The sequence below is a fragment of the Sceloporus occidentalis genome, unplaced genomic scaffold (genome assembly GCF_023333645.1).
Source record: "Sceloporus occidentalis isolate IW3139 unplaced genomic scaffold, rSceOcc1.0.p SCAF_5, whole genome shotgun sequence".
NCBI classification, from domain to species: Eukaryota; Metazoa; Chordata; class Lepidosauria; order Squamata; family Phrynosomatidae; genus Sceloporus; species Sceloporus occidentalis.
In genome coordinates, this window is record NW_028316985.1 from 12831168 (window position 1) to 12844969 (window position 13802).

At 40.8% G+C, this 13802-nt stretch overlaps 1 protein-coding gene across 4 annotated transcripts in view; it reads right to left on the reverse strand.

The window, feature by feature from the left end:
- The window catches only part of LOC149311665 (branched-chain-amino-acid aminotransferase, cytosolic-like), a 104620-nt gene that overhangs the window by 17995 nt on the left and 72823 nt on the right, over positions 1-13802 (reverse strand). For all 4 annotated transcript variants that reach the window (XM_089527617.1, XM_089527615.1, XM_089527618.1 and 1 more), the window contains 3 exons: positions 12191-12354; positions 6803-6945; positions 2582-2667 (listed from right to left, as the gene is read on the reverse strand). In XM_089527617.1, the coding sequence (XP_089383743.1) occupies positions 2582-2667; positions 6803-6945; positions 12191-12354 (393 nt within the window). The remainder of the gene's footprint in view (positions 1-2581; positions 2668-6802; positions 6946-12190; positions 12355-13802) is intronic.

Consider the following 13802-nt stretch of genomic DNA (forward strand, 5'->3'; position numbering starts at 1 on the left):
AATCAAGATAGTTTAAGACCATACATAATTATTTTTAATATATATTACAAAACACCAAGTGCAAGTCTGAACTACAGCAAATCCATTGAATCAATGGGATTTATATACATATTTACCATTCAGCAATTGCTTCAATGGTCCTATTCCAATTTGAACTAGCAGTTAGGTTTAATTCCCCAATACATAAAACTAAAGTACAAAAGAACAGCAATAATATAAAAATAAACTGAATAAAACCCTTCTCAAAGATGTAAAGCCTGGGAAGATAAACAGAGTTTTGTATGCCACGAGAAAGATAGCAGAAGGAGCACGCTTGGAAGAAAATTCCAAAGGTAGGGTGCCACCACTGAAAAGACTCATTTCTGCACAGAAAAAGCCTCTGTTGAGAATTCTATTGTACCTATATCCCAAAACACAGCCACATGTTTCACTGCAGCCTTAAGCAAACTAAATAACTAATTAAAGCCAGCATGCTTAACTATGTCCAGTTGGAGAGATCCTGTATGATTAGTTAAACAAGGATATTATTCTAACATATTTATTTTGATTGACAGACGGATTAGTATTTTGAGGACCCTCATAAACTGAGGCCCTAAAAGACAGTTTATTCAGTTTGTGCAAGCATCTAACACTGCTTACAAAATCTCTCTGGCCACTTCTCAGTAGCAAAGCAGGGATACTTTGTAGTGGTGAACTTTGGTTAAATTCTAGGAGTTTATCGTACTGGCTCTGAAACGAGTCCAGTGTGTTCTAAACATGCGCGCGTGGGGGCGCGCACAGAATAGGATGGGGCCAAGAACCCCATTTATCGCACGCTGGAATGCCGCCTTTGCCGCCGGGCATTCCAGTTGCGTCCCCGTTCCGTCCCAGAGGGCACCATTTCTGAGAACGCTTTTCTATAGACAATTACGGGAACGCTTCCTTATGGATAAAAAACAATGGGGTATAGGTAAAACAGATTCCGTATTAGAACAAGAATTACTATCAGATAAAGAGGCCCCTATCTCGAGACTGTATAAACGTATTCTCCGATACCAGATGGAGGAAGAGACAATTAAAGACAACATGATTACATGGTCTAGAAATTTTGAATTTGTAATTACACTAGATCAATGGGAATTCACCTGGAAAAAAAAGATTAAAATACAACTGTAGCCAGAGTATTAAAGAAAATTTCTATAAGATCTTCTATCGCTGGTATCTGACTTCGGTGAGAATTAGTAAAATGTTTAATAATGGTAATAATTTATGTTGGAAATGCGAAAAAGTTCAGGGCTCGCTTTATCACATGTGGCGGACATGTGAAAAGGCAATACAATTTTGGAAGATGATATATTTTGAAATCAAAAAAATTGTGAATATCAAGCTCATATTCTCTCCTGATGTATTTCTACTTAATGTAACAGATTTTGAGTTGGAAAAAAAATATGGTAAAATACTCTTTTATATGTTATCAGCTGCAAGAATAATATATGCCCAGAACTGGAAATCGAAGATAATCCCTGCCAAAGAAGAATGGATCTATAAACTCTTAGATATGATGGAGATGGACAAGCTTTCAAGAGGTCTTAAAAATGAAAACCACAACATATTTAAAGAAGACTGGATTGATGTCATCAACTTCCTTAAAAAGGAGTGGGGGAGAGATCTAGTGGTGGGAATAGAACCCCTATAAGCATTGACTGTATTTGATATCTCTGTTAATCAATCATTGTCAGATTTGAACAAAAATTAGACTAACTCCGACGTCATTTATGTTTAATTTTTAAGTGGGATCTGCTGGCTTGGTGCACCCAAAAACAAAAACTGTATAGAACTTGCTGGAGGTTAGCATGGTTATAAACCCTCATTTTTTGCTTATTTGTTTAAAAGGTAATGCAAGATTTAAAAAGTGTATGATTAAAAATGGACTGCTAGCTAGGAAGTAATGAAGGAGGAAGGTATGTATATCTTTAATGCATCAAGCATCTAAGCTTGGAAATTGAATAACTACCGTTGTTTTTATTTTATATATATATATATGTTTTTATCTTTTAAAAACTCAATAAAGACTATATTAAAAAAAAAGAACAGTTCTCAGAAATGGTGCCCTCTGGGACGGAACCAGGACGCAACTGGAACGCCCAGAGGCAAAGGCGGCGTTCCAGCGTGCGATAAAATGGGGTTCTTGGCCCCATCCCGTTCTGTGTGTGCCCACGCGCGCACACATTTAGAACGCACTGGGCCCATTTCAGGGCCAGTATGATAAACTCCCTAGAGTCATGTTTACACAGTATAGATGGAGGAACCTTGCACTGACTTAGAAAATTTTGAAACTCAGATCTCCTTCTGAAAGTTCCCATGAGAAGTGATTCTCTTCTATAGCAAGTGAAGTGAGGGTACACACCTTGTTGCAGCAGGAAAAAAAATCCCAAATTGTTTGAAACCAGAAATGGTGTTTTTCAACTAGAAGTGTCCTAATACTCACTTCTAGGAGGTTGCTGGAAAAATGCCTACAGATCCCCAGAGCCCTACACTATATCCAGAGTGTTGACTATGTATATTTCAAAACTGCTACTTGAAATTCATAGAAGTCACCTACCCACTTGCGTGCTAGGTCCAAAATGCTTTGCCTTGTCACTCCAGGGAGAATGATGCCATCTAATGGTGGAGTTGCCAGTTCCTCTTCTGTAAATACAAAGTAGAGCAATGTAAAAACAAAGAATTACATAACTGTATATTACCACCACCCCCGGCCTCCCCATTACAGAGCTGAGCATTCTGGTATGGATAAGCTGTATATGATCAGCTCAGATACTGCTGATTTACCAAACATAATTTTACTACTGTGTCTTCTTTCCTGACCTCTGATGCAGTGTAGATGGAAGCAGGGAAAGCTTATTACTTGGAAGGATATTACATAACTTTGGAGTCCCCCCACACACATACACGATTGTTCATGGGAGGGCACGAGGATGCCAGCAGGTATGTGACACAGCTGAAACTATGTGGAGATGCCTCCACATTGAGGCGTCAAGAGGGCAATTCAATCAATGAAGTCACCATCTTTTCTAGCATTGCTCATTCCTGTAGTCCAATGGTTCCCAAACTTTAGTCTCCTAGATGTTTTTGACTTCAGCTCCCAGAATTCCTGACTGTTGGCCAAGCAGGCTGGGGATTCTCAGAACTGAAGTCCAAAACTATCTGTAGTACTGAAGTTTGGAAACTACTACTGTAATACTCTAGTCAGAGAACCTGAATCCCAGGCAATTTCAACTGAATGACAAGCAGAACACTGAATCTTAGTTTTAAAAAGTAGTAGATTTTTTGTTGTTGTGTACCTTCAAGTCATTTTTAACTTATGACAACCCTTAGACCTTGGAAAGACTTGTTCGGGGGGAGGGGGGGATTGCCATTGCCTTCCTCTGAGATTGAGAAAGTATGACTTGTCCAAGGCCACCAAATAGGTTTCCATGGCCAAGCAGGAATAGGAGCTCTGGTCTCCCAGAGCCCTAGCCCAACACTCAAATCACTATGCCAGGCATAACCTATTTATTTCTGTGAAGCTACTGTAGGAGTAATGTATCAATGTGCTTTTTTATGTTACTCTACATGGTTTTCATTTTATAAATTTTTTATTTAATATTCTTAAAATTATATAATACATAACATTTTTCTTTGTAATAATGAGCCTTTAAAAAATTAAATGATATATCCTATTAGAAACAGCACTGATTTTTTTAAAGTTTCAAAACATTTAACACAACCCTGAGGATAAAAGTACAGGTTCCTCCACCTGCCTTTTTGAAACAATCAGTTAGGGGCTAAACAGACTGCCCCTTTGGAGCAGCCTGCTGCTGCCCCATTCAGACCGGATTGGGGCTGCAGCAACTATATGCTGTGGCCCCGATCTGGCATTTCCACGGTACAAAAAAGAGCCTCAAAAGGCGACTCCTTTTTGCATCACAGAAAGAGCACCTTTGCCACTGTAGTGGCATTTTCTGGTGCTCCTTTTGGTACTGCGTCAAAGGAGTGCTGTGATGCCACCTGCCATGCGGTCAGGCGCAAAGCATGACAGTGGCGTCAAGGCAGCATCGGGGTGTTCGTTGTGTGGATGCCACGCTTCCACTCTGCCCCAAGGTCGGCATACAACGCTGGTCTGTACAGCCTGTGTATCACCTGTCTAAATAAAAGGTCATTGCCTGCTAGTGAGAAAAGAGCAGAGAGTGGGCCAACATAGCCTCTTTTGGAGAAGAGTTATAGAATTTACACAAGACACCAAGAAGGGCCACTCCTGTATCCTCCCCAGAAATGTGCATAGTTGTGGTAGTAATGAGGGGGTATCCACACTACAGAAATAAAGCAGTTTAACTGCCATAACTCTTATCCTACATAATCCTGGGATCAAAGGCACCAGCGCCCTCTAACAGACTAGGCTCACCAAACTACAAATCTCACCAAACTACAAATCCCAGGACTCCAGAGGATGGAGCCATGATCATTAAAGAGGTGGGTTGCCATTGCCTTCCTTTTTGGTTGGAAGAGTGTGACTTGGCCAAGGTCACTTAGTGGGTGTCCACAGATGAATAAGGATTCAAATCCTGCTCTTCCGGAGCCCTAGTCTAACACTCAAACCACTACTATGCTGGCTCATGTGTGTGTGTGTGTGTGTGTGTGAGAGAGAGAGAGAGAGAGAGAGAGAGAGAGAGAGAGAGAGACACAGACAGACAGACAGACAGACAGACAGACAGACAGACGCACGCCTTGGCCATCTTTATCTACACGTGTTTTGTTCTTGTTGTTGTATGTCTTCAAGTCGTTTCTGACTTTTGGCGACCCTATCAAGGGGGTTTCTTGGCAAGATTTGTTCAGAGGAGGTTTTCCATTGCCTTACCCTGAGGATGAGAGCATGTGACTTGCCCAAGGTCACCCAGTGGGTTTCATGGCCAAGATGGGAATCAAACCCTGGTCTCCACAGTCATAGTCCAGCACTCGAAAAACTATGCCACACTAGCTCCCACTTATGTCTTACCAACATACATATAACCAAGTAATCTGATACAGCACATTGTGCAAGCAATTGTATTCTTAAGGAAAGAATGAACACTAGATATTAATTGGTGCTCCTAATATCAAGTCGGAAATTAGTAATTAGACAAAAGCGTGTTAGAATACACTAATACAGGAAAAAGCCTTTACATGCAGAACTACTAAATCAGGTTGGCAACTAATTAGCTAAGCCTTTGGAAGGGCCAGAGGCACAGAGGGTATGAAAAAGGAAAAGAAAAATGCAGATATCTTCTAATAGGGAGAAAGGAGCATACTAAGACCAGGGAAGAATAAACACTACAGAATTAATGCAGTTTGACATCGCTTTAACTGCCATGGCTCAATGCTATGGAATTATGGGATCCGTAGTTTTGTGAGATTTATTTTAGTCTTGTATGTCAGAGAGTTCTGGTGCCACAACAAACTACAAATCTCAAGATTACATAAAATGGAGCCAAGATAATTAAAGCCGTAACAAAATGCATTAATCCAGCACTGTGGCAGTAGCCCTAGTTAGACAAACAACTTGGATGAACATCCCAAATCTTTACTAGTAGAATGGGGATATATTTCTTCGCTCATTCTCATAAACAAGAATGATTCATCTGAAAAGTATCCATTCCACTGATTATGAGAGAACATTTTTTAAAATGTTTTTTCACATTTTGGACTTTGAGGTGATCAAATCTGTTTGCACAAAAAAACTTGTTTTTGCAAAAACAAATTAATTTTGCACAGCAAGCTCCTAGGATTTAACCCCCCCCCCCACACACACACACACAAATGGATTTTTTGTACCAAAGTCCCTATTTTTTTACATCCCTGTGGCAGCGACATTTGTCCAAGTGTACTTCCCCCGGGAAGCACTCATCTAACATGGCCAGTGGGAATTCTGGCTGGTGGATTCAGCGAGTTGTATTTTAAAATGCAGCTTTTCCAAAACTCAGTGTTTGAACATTTAAGAGTTTGTTCCTTCTCTGTTTTTGAACTATGTTCCAACATAGGAATTGGGACATGTTCCTTCTGTCCCTGTTCTCTCCTTTGATGAGGCTAGCAATTATAACTGCAGAATTCCAAACGACATGTATTTCATTCTTCTGGGTTCTCCATTCTGACCAGTTTAATTGCATTACCTGGTTGGCTCAGGTCCATGTTATTTGAAGGACCATATTTTCCCTTTATGAACCTGTCTGTGTTTTGAGATCTTCTGGGGCAGCCCTGCTCTCTCTCCCACCATTCTCACATGTACATCTGGTGGGAACACAGAAGAAGGCCTTCTTAGCAGCTGTTCCCAGGTTCTGGAACTCTTTTCCAAGAGAGGTCAGACTGGCACCCTCCTTGCTATCTTTCTGCAGGCAAGTTAAGATTTGAATTAAGATAAGAATTCTCTGAAGATGCCAGCCACAGATGTTGGCGAAACATCAGGAAGAAAATCTTCTATAACATGACCACATAGCCTGAAAAACCCACAAAAAAACTAGGTTAAGATTTCTTTCAAAAAAAAAAATTGGCAGGCTTGGGAAGTCTAACCGCTCAAAGGGACTAGGGCCTGCAAAATTGTACTGTACTTTTATGTTTTTTTCATTGTTTTTAATAGCTATGTTTATTCACTAGTTTTCATTTTATGGACAGTTTAATAATATTTTTAACTTCTGTATTTAGTATATTTTTAGCCACAATTCTTCCAATTTGAGAATCACTGCTTAACAACAAATATATTCATCAAAACTGATGGAAATATCAGTCAGGAACTGAATATGGAATGCTGCTGTACCTCCATCTTCATTTCGCCAATACAGAAAGAGATTCATGGTCCCAACTTCTGTAATTTGATGCTCGTCTCCATAAAGCCAGAGAACCTGCTGGCACCCCAATTCCATAGCTTCACGCTGGGCATAAATAGAAGACCCATAGTTCCTTTTGGAAACAGAGAAAAATTGTAAGATTATATATGCTTTGACTGACTATATTCCAACCATAGATCTGTATTTTGTCCCTTGGTTTAACATTTCTATCACGACTGATATGATAAAACATATTTAATTCCAGACACACTAGAGATATGAGGTACTGGATCTCAGATTTCCTGTATGGAAGCATGTGTTCTACCACCTAGCTGGGCATCCTCTCTTACCGATACCTTCAAAAATGGAAACTGGAATGTTTGAAAAAGAAGCCTCAATGCTTCATAGTCATGGATTTCAGGAATGGCTAACCATCTCTACCAGAGAGACAACAGCTTCCTGGTGTATCCGTCAGCTAGCTGAATGTCATATATCAACAGCTGTACTATCTGTTATTTTGGCTGGTACAACAGGATGTTGTTAGGCAAGCAGCCAGCCATGCCTCAGGAACCACCAAATACATTGCCCACATGCCTGTATTTCACTAGACAGCCACAGATGTCTTTGTCCTGAGCCAAGAAAAAGATAGCATTTTCAGCTGGGCCTGTCCTTCAACCTGGCACCATGTTGCTGAATCTGATGACACTAGAGAGGGTCATTCTAGGGATGGCACCAGTCACTGGAGATCAATGTAGCTAAGCCTTCCTGGAGCTTCTTTTCAAAGTTCCAGTCCCATGGACAGGAAATATGAGGGACTCTTGTTAACTGTAGCCCAGTTTTACCATAATAGACATCCAGCCTCACTCTTTGGTTGTAGCATACAAGAAAAATGTACATTGAACAAACCAGTCTAACTTGGTTTCGTTTAGTTTAAAGAGGAGGGGTCTTCTGAGCCTCTCATCCCTAAATCATGCTGTTTTATCTTCCAGAAAGTGGCAAGACAAAGAAACTGACACACTTTGGGAGTGAGGAAAAAAATGACCAAAAAGAACAGGATTACTTGTGAAGGTAATTGTTCAGTAAGTTTAAAAAAGATTATTTCAGGGATGATGGATCACTGACACCTGAAAATCTTTGTTTTTAGGAAACATCAGTCTGGCTTGAAGCCTATGAAAGGGGCCAAAATTCAAAGGCAGAAAATATGTTCTGCATGGAAACCATCCCAGATTCAGTTAATGGTATCTTCAGTTTAAAGGATCAGACAACATATGGTACAGATGACTTCTGCCTGAGACACGAAATTATTGACACTCAAAACACATAATCCTGAGCTAGATAATAATAATAAAAAAAATTATTTGTATTTTCCTGCCTCTCCCAGGTGGATATATATAATATATAAATAGCAACAATAAAAACAGCAATATAGTACAATAGAATATAAAAAGAGATAACAATTAAAAATGATACTATCAAAGCGAAAGAGGAGAGAGATGTTTCAGTCTAGGTCAATGAGGTAGAAGAATATGTCTTATAAGAGATCAGATGGATAAGCTCACCAGAAGAGATCCATCTTAACTGCTCTCTTAACAGCCTCCAAGGAGGTAGTGAGACGGATCTCTTCCGGCAGACTGTTCTAGAGTTTTGGAGCAGCTGCAGTAAAGGCTTTCTGGGAAGTGGAAGTTAATCTGGTTGTGTGTGATTCCAACAAATTCTTCCCTTATGTTCTAAGTTTGCAGGGCAGATTATGTAGAGAGAGGCGTTCCCGCAAGTAACTCGGGCCCAAGCCATGTAGGGCTTTAAAGGTAATAACCAACACCTTGTATTGTGCCTGGAAGCTAATCGGCAGCCAGTAAAGATCTTTTAAAATTGGAGTAATTCGGTATTTTGAACTAATTGAAGCTTCCAAACTTGGTACAAGACTAGCCCCATGTAGAGCGCCTTACAGAAATCAAGACGAGAGATTACTAGAGCATGTACTACTGCTTCAAGGTCCTTTCGGTCCAGGGACACAGTTGGCATACCAACAGAAGTTGGTACCAAGCACTCCTGGCCGTCGCATCTATTTGAGATGACAACTGTAGAGACAGATCCAGGAGTACTCTCAAACTGCGAACTTCATCCTTTAGGGGAAGTGTGACCCTGTCCAGGACAGGATGACAAAATTCCTTCCATAGACCTGGGGTACCTATCACGAGTACTTCCGTTTTCTCTGGATTCAACTTGAGTTTGTTTTCCCTCATCCAGCCCATTACCAACTCAAAACAGGCATTCAGAGGACAGATGCCATCCTTAGTCACTGCAATAGTCGGAAGCATAGAGAAACATATTGGGTGTCTTCAGCATACTGATAACACCACGCCCCATGTCTCTGGATATGTCCCAACAGCTTCATGTAAATGTTAAATAGCATGGGGAACAGGATGACGCCGAGGAACGCCAGATGTCAGCTCTCTTTTAGAAGAGCAGCTGCCCCTCAGCATCACCATCTGGAATTTGCCCAAGAGGTAGGAACGGAGTCACTGCAAAGCAGTGCCCTCAATACCTAACTCCCTCAGGTGTTCCAGAAGGATACCGTGGTCAATGGTATTGAATGCTGCTGAGATGTTCAAGAGCACCAGCAGGGTCACACTTTCCCTGTCGATGCCCAGATGGAGATCACTGACTAAGGCGACCATGGCAGTCTCAACTCCATATCCCACCCTGAAGCCAGTTTGAAATGAGTCCAGATAATTGGCTTCATCCAAGACAGCTTGGAGTTGGAAGGCAACTGCTCTCTCGATCTCTTTGCCCAGGAATGGTAATGAGACCGGTCTGTAATTACTTCTCACCAGGGGATCTAGGGAGGGTTTTTTCAAGAGCGGTTTGACCACCACTTGTTTAAGTTGGTCTGGTAATTTACCCTCTCTAAAGGATGTATTAAATATAGATCTCAACAATGTTTTTACTGCATCACTTCCCTGGGCAGTCAATCATGACGGGCAAGCACCAAGAGAGCACGTCGTCTTCCTTACACTTCCAAAAAGTTTGTTCACTTCATCGGTATTTACAAACTCAAAATGATCCAGTTTAACATAGTCCACGTTTCTGTTCTAATGCCCACATCCAGATCAGCTCTTATCTGAGAGATTTTATCTGCAAAAAAGTCATTAAGAGCATCACAGCAGGCTATAGTTGGTTCCAATAGAGGGTTCAGAGTGGGAGGCAGTTGGTCAGCTTTTACCACCCTGAACAGCTCTGCTGGACGAGACTCTGCAGACGCAATATGTGCAGCATAGAAAGAATTCTTTGCTGCATCTATTGCCACTCTATAGGAATCCAAAAAGTCTCTATGGTGTGTCTTGTCAGATAAGCGTTGATGTTTCCGCCTGCGGCGTTCTAGTCATTGCGCAGCCTGCTTCATTTTACAAAAATCTTGCGTGTACCATGGTTTCCTATTAGAAGCAGGCCAGAAAGGACGCTCAGGAGCGACAATGTCTATAATCCCAGTAAGATCGTTATTCCAGGTATCAACCAAGGCTTCAACAGAACTGCCATCATTTCCAACCATAAAACCTTCTAGGACCTCCTGGAACCTAGTTGGTTCCATCAGCCTTCGAGGGCGGACCATTCTAAAAGGTCCTCCACCCCTGAAGAAGATATGGATAGTGGCCTTCAGTCCTACCTTAACCAGGAAGTGATCCATCCATGACAGAGCAGATGTCTGAATCACCTCTGCCTATGGCTGTTCCTGATCTGTACTAAAGACCACATCGAGTGTATTACCAGCACAATGTGTTTACCCTGAGACCAACTGGGACAGGCCCATGGCTGTCATGGAAGTCATGAACTCCCGAGCTACACCTGTTAGATCTAATGAGCTGGACTCAAAGGGGATGTTGAGGTCCCCCAGGACAAGAAGCCTAGGAGATTCCAGCACCAGCTCCAAGACCAGCTGTGTCAGCTTGGCCAGGGAGTCGGTTAGGCAACGGGGTGGACGGTATACCAACAGAATCCCCAGACTGTCCTTAGCATTCAGGGTCAGGTAAATACACTCGATATGGTCTGTTTTCCAGACAGGTTTCCAGGTCAAGGTGAAGGTATTTTTGTGGGCCAAGATGGATGAACACTGAACAAAAGCCACCTCAAATGCCTTCTTTTGGCACAAAGGCAGAGTTTCAACAAATTAATTAAAAGAATAAATAGAACAATTTTAACAGGTATAGGGCAGCATCTTATGTTGCTATGAAATGATCCTAAGTTCAGTAACTCCTTTTGGCCTCGCCAATGGTGGTATCTTGTCACAAAGGACTCCAGTATGCGTTTGCACTGCATTCTCAGTTCTAATGGGCTATACAGGAAGCCGAGTGCATAGCAAGCATGTCTTATGAGCGAAGACTTGCAGAAGACAGCTAAAAATCAGTCTAAGTGTCAATAGTCCCATGCCTAACACATACACTTGCTCCAGATCAGAGGGATGTGTTACCCTACATTTGCTTTGGTCAAGTCCTCTTGGGCTACAGGAGGTTTTGGTGTGCTTCTGTCCAATCATTCCCAGGTCACATGGAAAATGTTCTCTGTGCCCTCTATTCCACCCACAGGACAAGATAAGCACATAACCTTCATACTAAGAAAGAACTATAATATTGTAATTAATAAGGGGTTTCATTGGGGTATACTCTGTAAGTGTAGTTAATATACTGGTTAATTCAGCTGCAAACTGTGAACTAAGGTCTATTATTTAAACAAACCAGTTAGTGTTAGTGTTCACAGCTCTATTTCCATTAATTAAATCTGTTATAGCATTTACTTTTTTTCCCTGTATGCTTCAGAATTGCTTGAAACATTGCAATTGCCTAGCAATTTAGCTACTGATTTAACTCAGTGGTTATGGAGCTATTACACTGAATTAAGAAATTTCAGAGGGGAAAAAACTGCCTATGGCATCAGTGGATTTTTTCTATTGTCTCTAAAATGCTTTGCATAGAAAAGAAACCAGCATCAAGTTCTTAACATCTCAAATAACATTGTGGAAAATATCTTTTCTTGAAAAAAAAAATTAGAACGCTGTGACTAGTCAGCCCTGACAATTCCAAGCTAGATGGACCAATGCTTTAGATCTATATACAGTGACTTCCTTAAAAGAGGCATGGGGAAATGTAGGCCATCCAAGCCTTTTAGCCTACAAGTCTCACCAATTCACCCAGCATGGCCAGTGGTAAGCAACTATGAGTTGTAGTCTGAAATTTTCAGAGGATCAAATGTTCTCCATGCCCTCCCTTAGAACGTACTATCTACCATTTTGTATGTGAGGATATTCTCATGCTTGCAAGGAACAAATTGAATACTGTGAGCTACAATTTAAATATGTAGCATTCCTTTATCAGGGATTCACTTACCCTCCAAGTTTGCAGTCTCCCGTCCCTCCTTTCCAGGCTCGGACATATTTTGGATCTGCCCACAAGGATATGGGATTAAAAGTTCCACTCGAGAAGTATGGACCAACAGGACTCAATATGACATAGAGAAGGGCCTTTGATGGCTTCTTGACTCCAAGGGAGGGCTGGACATTGGAAATAAAGACAAATTTGGTTCAATAGTTGGTTCATTTCTGATGAAGCTGTCAGGTTTGCCATAACCATAAAATCCCATTGCTCTGTTAAAACTATAGTTATAGGACTAAGATCAGAAAAGAATACAGACACATGGGTAATAATAAATATCTGCATGCTGGGATGGGCATTGCTACTGGCCACAGGCAGCGTTGCCGATTTTTGGGGAATTTCCCAAAATCTGGGGAATTCAATTGATTTCTTTCTGGGGATTTTGACTGAATATTCTGGTAAATATTGGGGAATTCTGGGGATTTTGGTAAAACATTCTGGGGGATATCTTCAAGGCTTGTTGGCAACAATGGCCACAGGATGTGATTTTAGTCTCAGCTCAGGGTAACTGTGAAGGGGATGGTAGTCATTTTCAGTTCTTTCGGTTTTTAGATTTGATGAAATATTGCTGATTTCTGCAGTTTTGTAGCACTTTTAGTGTGGTTTTGAACAGGCTGATTAAAAACTGCACAATTCTAGGAGACTCTGAGCATTTCAAGAGGTCTCTTGGGAGAATTCAGATGTTGTAAAATAAGGTTGTGAAGCCACATGCAACACATGGGCCATAGTTTCCCCACTGTAAACAGATGTTCCCTTGCAGAGCCCCTTCTATGGTTGCCAATATCTACAGTGCTTCATAAATAAAGTTTAATAATAATAATAATAATAATAATAACTTCTGAAACCATTGCTGCCATTATCATTTGAACAGAGCTCAGAAAAGTTACTTTTTAAGAGTACAGTTCCCAAAATCCACTAGTGGAATTCTGAGAGTGGGCATTCACCAAGTAACTTTCCAAGCTCTGGATTTAACAGCAATTTAATTTGCAAAGCACAAACAGATTGATTTTTATTCATTTTATGACACAGTTGTTGCTTTCTGCAAGTCAAGCCACTGTTGAAGGGACAGGAGAAACCACAAGATATGGGGCAGGGTTTACAGCAGACAACCCTAATTTCTGGCAGTAATTAAATTGAACATTTCTGCCACTGCCTTCTCATTCTTTTTATTTGTTTGTTTGTTTGTTTAATGTCCATACTGCTACATGCACTGAACATAATGAAATAGTGATAAAATGGCAAGGATATCAAAAGTACATCTTTCAGACTGTGCACAGTTGCACATGATTTTAAAAAATGTACATGAACATACTCTAATCAAGTGCAATTAATTCTTTAACAGGTGTCTTCTCTTGCAGACTGCTGTTCTTTCTGTAAGTTAGAGTGGCTCACCAAGAATAATTTATGTTGTGGAGGAGATACATGTTCATACAAAAAATGAACATGCATATGTGCAGTGAAATGACAAAACATTTCCACTAGGTGGTACTATCATAAAAAGCAGCAGCATTATAATTTCTTTCCAAACTATTTCATCAACAGACGTAGATCCCCCGTGTGTGTGTGT